The sequence below is a fragment of the Lactuca sativa genome, chromosome 9, assembly GCF_002870075.4.
Source record: "Lactuca sativa cultivar Salinas chromosome 9, Lsat_Salinas_v11, whole genome shotgun sequence".
Lineage (NCBI taxonomy): Eukaryota > Viridiplantae > Streptophyta > Magnoliopsida > Asterales > Asteraceae > Lactuca > Lactuca sativa.
The window spans coordinates 61,786,975-61,795,412 of record NC_056631.2 but is presented as its reverse complement, the minus strand read 5'-3'; the positions used below and the strand labels follow the sequence as shown (position 1 = coordinate 61,795,412).

Sequence of the window (8,438 nt, the reverse complement as noted above, 5' to 3'; positions counted from 1 at the left end):
AGATTAATCTAAATTTAAGCCATTTAATTGGTTGAGTTAGAAAATATATAAACAAATTTAACCTATAAAGAATCTATTTATCTGAAACCTATTTATCTAAAAATATCTTTTTGTAGTTTTCTATTTATAAATAATATATTGAACCTAACCTAATATTACAAAAATTTCAAACATTTATGTTATACCACTTACTATCGTCCTCTCTTTATTAGCACACCTCCAAAACCTTTTTAATGCTGAAAAAAAAAACCCGCTGTCAGATTAGCAAAATCCAACCTCAAACTTCAAGACTTCCACACGACACCAGTCTTCACCGTTCGATAAACATCCCAAATAATCTACGGTCCAAAATCACGATCCGCGTCAAACTACTTCAACCAACCACAACGCGACCTCTACCCTATATATAATAACCCCCAATCTGTCAATCTTTCCATCAGCACACAACCCTTTCTCATTTTACAGATCTATCAAACGCAAAACCAAACACCACCGATCGCAATGGCACCAAAGGCGGAGAAGAAGCCAGCGGAGAAGAAGCCGGCAGCGGAGAAAGCTCCAGCAGAGAAGAAGCCCAGAGCCGAGAAGAAGCTTCCGAAGGACGCCTCTTCGACTGATAAGAAGAAGAAGAGGAACAAGAAATCGGTGGAGACCTACAAGATCTACATCTTCAAGGTTCTGAAGCAGGTTCATCCCGATATCGGAATCTCAAGCAAAGCTATGGGGATCATGAACTCGTTCATTAATGATATCTTTGAGAAGCTTGCACAGGAGTCGTCAAGGCTCGCTCGTTACAACAAGAAGCCAACTATTACTTCAAGGGAAATTCAGACTGCTGTGAGACTTGTTCTTCCTGGTGAATTGGCCAAACATGCCGTGTCTGAAGGTACTAAGGCTGTAACTAAGTTTACTAGCTCTTAGAGTCGTAGACGTTAGGGTTTGGTACTCTATGCGTCGTAAATTTAGGTTTAAAGTGCCGTCTTAATGTAAAAAACCGAATCGCAGAAGTAGCAAAAGTTTGTAATGATCCGGTTATAAATGATATAATGAATTAAGTTTAATAATTTTGCTTTCGTTGTTACATACTGTAAATTCGGGTATTTTGCCATAATTTGCTCACATTGTTCATTTTTTCCTTGATTTTGCTCTCGATTGTTTTTTTGCGGTGACTTTTTGTTTACTTTTTTGTTACCAAGGAATTCAATCGAGCGTCTTTGTTGGGTTTCATGTGCTCATAATCGTTGTCCTGTAAATGTAGGTTACCTGTTTATGTTTAGATCTTAAAATCAGGGAAAAGCCTCAATTCTATCATAATTTCCAGAAGGAGAGTCATCGTTTGTTAAAGTTGGGGGCTTTGCCCAAATTTGGTCTGAATTTCCCCCATTTTTGTTTATTTTTTTATGGTTTTAAATTGATCATTTTTTTGTTGCGTTTGTGGTTTGGCATAGAATACCACCGATTTATTTTGTTCCTTTGCGAGATCATTATTGTTGTAGCCGATCTTAAGAATTATATAAAAACCTATTTTTCTGAACTTATATGCTCTGATGATTTAACAAAAATTGTTTTCCACAATCACTACTAAACTTGTATAAGTTATGTAAACGGTTCAAAATTACGAATAAGACAATAATTTCTCAAAGGGATGTACGTTTTATCATTTATTTTTTTATGAAGTGTTAACCATTACAATTGTTTTTGTGTTTAAAACATACCAGTAGTAGAAAATTTTTATATGCGCTGTTAACCATTACACTTGTTTTCAACCAAGTATGATTTTTCTGATCATCTTTTCCGGTCGAAATAGCTTTTCCGGCGAGTATGATTTTTCTGATCATCTTCTCCGGCCAAAATAGTTTTTCCGGCGAGTTGAGTTCTTGACACAAACACACATGCAAATTGATTCAATTATTTGATTCTTGTTAGAGTTTGTTTATCGTCAAAAATGAGTTAGGGTTCGAATTTGAGGAAGAAGAAAAGTTCAAGAAACAAAATCGGAATCTGCAATGGATAAAGGGTTTAAACTCGAGAAAGATGAAGAGTTTTAGAAACGAGATCTGAAAAAACTACCATGGATAAACTCAAAATCTGCCATGGATGAACTTGATTTCACATGTTTATGTGTGAGAAATCAAAAACTGAAATCGTGTTTTAGGGTGTGTTCTTCAACTATGAACACAACCCCTTCATCAACTTGTGTCTGGTGAGGTCTTCGGAACAGAAAATTGAGACCAGCCCCTTCATCAACTTTGATTTCTGATGAGGTCTTTTTCTTGAATCGATTTCTATGGCAGCTTTGAGTTTAAGTTGCTCATCAACTTTGATTTTTGATTTATAGGGTCTCAGAAATCTTTTCAAGAACAAGACCACACAAAAACCCGCGGATTTGGAAACAAAAGATAAGAAATAGAGAAACAAGAAATCTGAAAATAGTGTCAAGAACTCAACTCGCCAGAAACCGGAAAAACCTTCTATTACCGATCATAATGATATGTTTTAAACAAAAAAACAAGTCTAATGGTTGACAGGGCATAAAAAAAAAACGTTAAGTGACCAAATCCCAAAACAAAGACAATTAATTCATTCATGAAATATCTAATGCATATTCACATTATTTATACATTTCATGGCTTCATTTACTTAAAAGTATAGATGCTAAATGATTGAAGATTAAAGTAGTCTAGGTTTTTTGTAATTATGGGAAAACTATTGAAGATATGTCATGAACTGCAAAACATAAGCTGAATAAAGTGACTAGTGAAATCAGAATTCAATACATAAATAAAAAGGAGGCTAGGCTAATTTTGTGGTGGCACAAAAAGAACTTGGCTCTCAAGCTCTGCCGCCATTTACACTTGATAAAAAAAGAAAAAAAAAAAAACTTGCTGAAATCGAAAAATGGCTGGCTATGGCTACTATTAATATTACTAATCTTCAAGCTCAATGATCTTGACAACAGAATCATCACCAACTTTCTGGCAAACAACAACACGATCATGCGACTTTATCACACCGATGTTCCTTCCATGATCTAGAGCCACTTTCAAAACTGTCTCATTTGTTGCACTTGTGCCTTCCGCCTACATTGATTCAAGTTATTTTTACAATGGAGTTTTGTTAAGCGTAAGCGCAAGTGGTTGTTAAAAAAAGAGTTGTTAGTGAAACTTACAGGGTGTCGTGGATCTGCAAGCATTGGGAAAAGACCTCTAATGATGAGCGATTGCCTTGCCTATAATAAAATTACCAAAAAACCCCACAGGATTAGTTGCCTTGAACAACAATAGCTTGATTTAGTAGATAATATGATTACTTAATTAGTTACCTCAAAAGCACCAGTAAATGTCCAACGAAGTTGATTTGTCTTCAACCTTGGAATAACAACAGATAGCACAGGCATGGTAGGTCTATACTTGGCAATTAACCTGCATTTTTCATCCAATTTAGAAAATATAAAACATACATATTCATTTCAGCTAGAGAGGGCATTTATGTCTTTTTGCACATATAGAGAGAGCGAATCCTTTTCCTTTCCTACATGTACTACTTTCTAGGGTGGGATAAAATTTTCCAAATCTGTCCCTCTCTCTCACACACACACACACACACACCTTGCAGCTCGTCCAGATGACGTGAAGCAAATGATAACGGATGCTTTCACCTTGATGGCAGCACGCACCTAAAATAGATCCCATGACTTATTAATATTAATATACATGATCTTTAATTCATGATTTAAAAGGATATTATTATGTGATCTTGAAATTGAATACCGCAGAGGAAGCAATGGATTCCATGTGGCTCATTGGTTCGCCAACATATTTAACAGTTTTCTTGAAATACGAATCTTGATTGTACACTTTCTCAGACTGCATACCAATAAACAATGGAGTATTACAAAATCAAAAATACAATTTAAAAAAAAATGAAGAAATTACATTAATGGAAGAAATCAATACCTCACCACAAATTTTACCAACAATAGAGATACTCTCAACAGGGTACAACCCCCTCATTGTTTCTGCACCTAGAAGGATTGCATCAGCACCTAAAAAAATTTCACAAACATAAAAACATGTCATTCCTTCCTTTATAATAAACATTCAGTTGCATATTTATTTATATTTACCATCTAAAACAGCATTGGCAACATCAGTGGCCTCAGCACGAGTAGGCCTTAAATTATCAGTCATGCTATCCACAACACGGGTAACAACCGCAGGTTTCCCAGCCATATTGCATTTGTAAACAGCTGCTTTTTGAAACAAAAACACCTGTTCATAAAATCTTGTAAGCTACCAACTTAATTTTCATAAATTTGATTTTTATTTTTACTTTAAAGTTTAAACAAAGCTGACCTTCTCTGGTGGAAGGTCAATCCCCAAGTTTCCTCTAGCAAGAATAATCCCATCTGCTTCTTGAAGAATTTCATCAAAATTTACTAGTCCCTGCAGTATATGTTACACAGTTTCAAAAAATTAATACCTTCATTCATGACATATTAATATCAAATAAGCATATCTCTCACCTCTACGTTCTCAATCTTTGCGAAAATCTGAGTTTGACTTAGGTCACCTAATTTAGAAAGATATTCGCGAGCCTTTAACATAAAAAGAGAATCATGAATCAAACATGGAAAAAGTGGAAACAATCACATGCAATTTACAAATAAAATACAAGGTAAATGTAACGCATACTTCTCGAATGTCTTGACCACTGCGTGTGTGTGACAAAGAGAGGAAGTCAACGTTGTTTTTAACTCCCCATGTGCTGATAACCTACAATTAATCAAAATTTATAAGAGCCATGTAAAGGATAACCATATTGAATATATTTGAGATGATTTAGTTTACCTCCTTATCTTTATCATTCAGTGTGGGTAGATCAATGTGAACTTGAGAGACATGTAAAGTGTACAATGTTCCAGCAAGAACAGCAGAGTTCTTTATCAGACACACAACATCATCACCTTTGACCTCTGAAACCTGCATTGCGTAAGGAAATTTCTAATTAGGAAACAAAGGGATAGCGAATAGACGCGTGGATTTATATAACTTTTGCATATAGAAACCACTAATTTTGTATATGAAATAGTACTATATGTGGCTATTTTTAATGGAGATTTACCTCAAGCCAAACAGATGTTGTTTCACTTCCTGTAAACAAGTATTGGCCAAGAAAAATGGTGTCACCGCTTTTTACTGCCTGTATATATCAAATGTTACTTAAAATTAGATTCATATCACAATGGGAAATAGCTTTGAGTAGTTGTTATCTGTTATTAAACCTATGTAACAAAGTATTACCTTAGCTAGTCCACTGAAATTGATTGGCAAAAGATTTGAAGATGCTTCTTTCTCTTGATCGGGTGTTAGAACCACAAAGGAATCTGCTTCAAGTGGTATAGGTTGATCACTTTTGTTGACAACAAGGAGCTCTGGGCCAGTTGTATCTAACATAACCTGGTTATTTAGGAAAGAACATGAATTCATTAGTCTCTGATATATGTATGCTTATAAAGATAATGTAAGTATGATTCATCAGGTGAACTGGTAATGAAGCTTACAGCACACAGCTTCTTCGTTTTTTTGATAGCGAGTTTTAGGTTTTCCAATGTTTCCTGGTGAAACTCAGCATCACCCCATGTAAAATCAAATCGTGCCACTACAAGCAGAAAAGTAATAAATGTCACAAAAAAAAAAAAAAAAAAAAAAAACTCAAAAGAGGGCGAATCAGTGTCCACAAAGCAGTTGTTTAAATTTATGATGAAACTGTAAAGTAAATCTAACAGTATTTAAGACAATCTGGGGAGAAGAATTATGTCAAGATTTAACTCGAAGTAGGATGGAATTTCAACAAACAATTTGAAAAAGTGACTTTCCATATTCAGAATCAGAAATATTCCGAGTAAAAGAGAATTAAGATAAACAATTTTATGCGAATTTGAGCAAGCGAAAATTAAGGTCAATTTTTTCTAAATTGAATATCGGTTGCCCATCGTGTTGAAAACTGTCACTATCTTTCTCTAAAAAAATAAAAAATAAATAAACAATTAACCAAACGCTCACTCAACAATCAATTTTTTATCAGTTTTTAGTCATGTGTATTATCCCACTACACTTAGACTGTGAACACCAGATCCAAGCTTCGGTACGAGAAACTGAGAAAGCAGAAGAAAATTACCAGACATTCCGGCCATGAGACATCGGGAAATAACCTCCACAGATCTCGATTTCGGTCCGAGAGTACCAACGATCTTCGTCATTGAGGGAAAATAACTCTGCGAACGAAGATCACGAGTTTAACAAAGTAATTACAAAAAAAATTAGAATCGGAAAACGACGAAACAAACTTACAGGTCTGGATGGCTCGAGAATCGAGGCCATACGTATCGGTTCTTCGAGAAGCAAGTGATTGGAGTTCATGGTTATGGATCGAAAGCGAAGAAGAAATCAGAAATGCAGAGATGGTGGTTGGTTTTGGGTTTAGGGGAAATGAACTCTAAATGCAAAAGGAATTGTTTATTTAAAGCGAGTGGGGGTGGCGGAGAGAGTCGTTGTATAGTCACTTTCCACCCTTGAACCACCCGAATTTGACCCAAGTTCCAGGTTTTGGCCGTTTGTTTGCGTAAAAATAGTAAACAGTAATAAAAAACAAGGGATGATTACAACAACTAAAAAGAAAAAAGAAAAAAAGATAGGTATTTTGATACTCTTTTGGTGAAATAGAACTAATATTTTTTAATAATAACTTATTTTAAAAAATGTTTCTTTTTATAAAAACGTTTTTTTTAAATAATAACTTACGTGCATGTTAATTTTGTAATTGTTTAAATTGAAATGAAATTTTTAAGGATGAAGATATGTAAATAAAAATATTCTCATTGGTTGACCTATGATATCAGTTGTATTATTTAAAACTATTTTAACTTCATTATTAATTTTAATCTCTATCTAAATGACATTTTTAATAGTTAATTTTTTCTTATAGTTTTTATTTTTATTTTTATAAATTTAACTAATTTATTTTCATCTATCTATGACACCCCATTTAATTAGCCATTTTTAAAGAAAAATTAAATTTCATTACGAGACTTTTGTTACATGATTTATAAAAATGTGAAAAAATTGTTACATTATAGTAATACGCAAGTGTTGTTACTTTATTTATATACATAAAATACAAAAAAGTGTTATGTTATAACTATAAAATAAAAAACATAATATACTCATCATAAAAATTATATTTCATAAATGAAATTTCATCAACTATTTAACAGAAGCATCTAATTAATAAAAAAATACTTAAAATTAAAATATAACTAAAAAGATAGAGTATAATATAATTAATAAAAGAATAAGTTGGATATTCAAAAACATATATTGACTGATATATATATATATATATATATATATATATATATATATATATATATATATATATATATATATATATATATATATATATATATATATATATATATATATATATATAATCAATAAAAAAACTATATTTTACCAATGATATTAAAGCTGTATTTGACACGCCATAGCTAGTTGAAAAACTAGTTTATTTTTTGAGCTTTTTTAAGTTATCGTGTTTGGTAAGCCAAAAAGTAGTTTATAAGCTAGCTTTTCAAAAAGATACTAAGGCTGTGTTTGACACGCGACAACTAACTTATTTTTCAAACTTTTTTTAATGTTGTTGTGTTTGGTAAGCCAAAAAATGCTTATAAGCTAGCTTTGTGAAAAGCTACTTAGACTAGCTTTTTAGGAGCTTATTAAAATTTTCCAAATACACCTCTCAATTAATTAAAGAAACACATACTATTAATTGTTCTTTTATTTAATTTTATATATTTCAATTAGCTTTTCAGCTAGTTTTACCAAACGTTATTTTTTATCAGCCAACTTTTCGTTTTAGCTATCAGCTAGCTTTTCAGTTAACAACTAGCTTTTTAGCTAGTACGCTAAACATAGCCTAAGACTAGTTTTTTAGGAGTTTTCTCTTAAATTTTCCAAATATACCCCTTAATTAATTAGAAAAACACATTATTTTAAATGTCAATTCGTATTCTTCAGCTAGTTTTACCAAACATTATTTTTTATCAACTAACTTTTCAGCTATCAACTAATTTTTTTATTTAACAACTAGTTTTTCAGCCAGTATATCAAAATATTCTGAGCCGTTAAAATTTATCAAACAAAGAATAATTAGCTAGAAGAAAAGTATTGGAAATTATATAAATGGGCATCTCCATTTGTAGAATTATACACGAGATAATTTAATTAGTTATGTTAAGTTTTCGACCAAAAAATATATATTGTTTATTATGCCCATCAAATATTTTGGAGCTAATTATTGCTTTGGTTTATTTATTTACTAGACGAATTCCCGCGCGTTACGCAGTGAAAATTAGAAATATATTGTTAAAATATTGA

At 32.3% G+C, this 8,438-nt stretch overlaps 2 protein-coding genes across 2 annotated transcripts; one reads left to right on the top strand and one right to left on the bottom strand.

Annotated features, from left to right (window-relative positions):
• The first annotated feature begins 428 nt into the window (after positions 1–428).
• Positions 429–1,064, top strand: LOC111903009 (histone H2B.3). The gene has a single exon (XM_023898802.3). It carries the CDS (start codon positions 502–504, stop codon positions 919–921), a length of 420 nt encoding a protein of 139 aa, XP_023754570.1. The 5' UTR covers positions 429–501; the 3' UTR covers positions 922–1,064.
• A 1,659-nt stretch (positions 1,065–2,723) lies between these two features.
• LOC111903010 (pyruvate kinase 1, cytosolic) lies at positions 2,724–6,582 on the bottom strand. Its single transcript, XM_023898803.3, has 16 exons — positions 6,354–6,582; positions 6,181–6,277; positions 5,564–5,661; positions 5,304–5,459; positions 5,125–5,202; positions 4,851–4,982; positions 4,695–4,775; positions 4,526–4,597; positions 4,356–4,445; positions 4,127–4,271; positions 3,957–4,045; positions 3,771–3,866; positions 3,609–3,676; positions 3,323–3,422; positions 3,170–3,229; positions 2,724–3,080 (listed from the first exon to the last, which is right to left on the bottom strand). The coding sequence occupies exons 1-16, from the start codon at positions 6,420–6,422 to the stop codon at positions 2,928–2,930; spliced, it is 1,584 nt and encodes a 527-aa protein (XP_023754571.1). The 5' UTR covers positions 6,423–6,582; the 3' UTR covers positions 2,724–2,927.
• Positions 6,583–8,438: the final 1,856 nt, after the last annotated feature.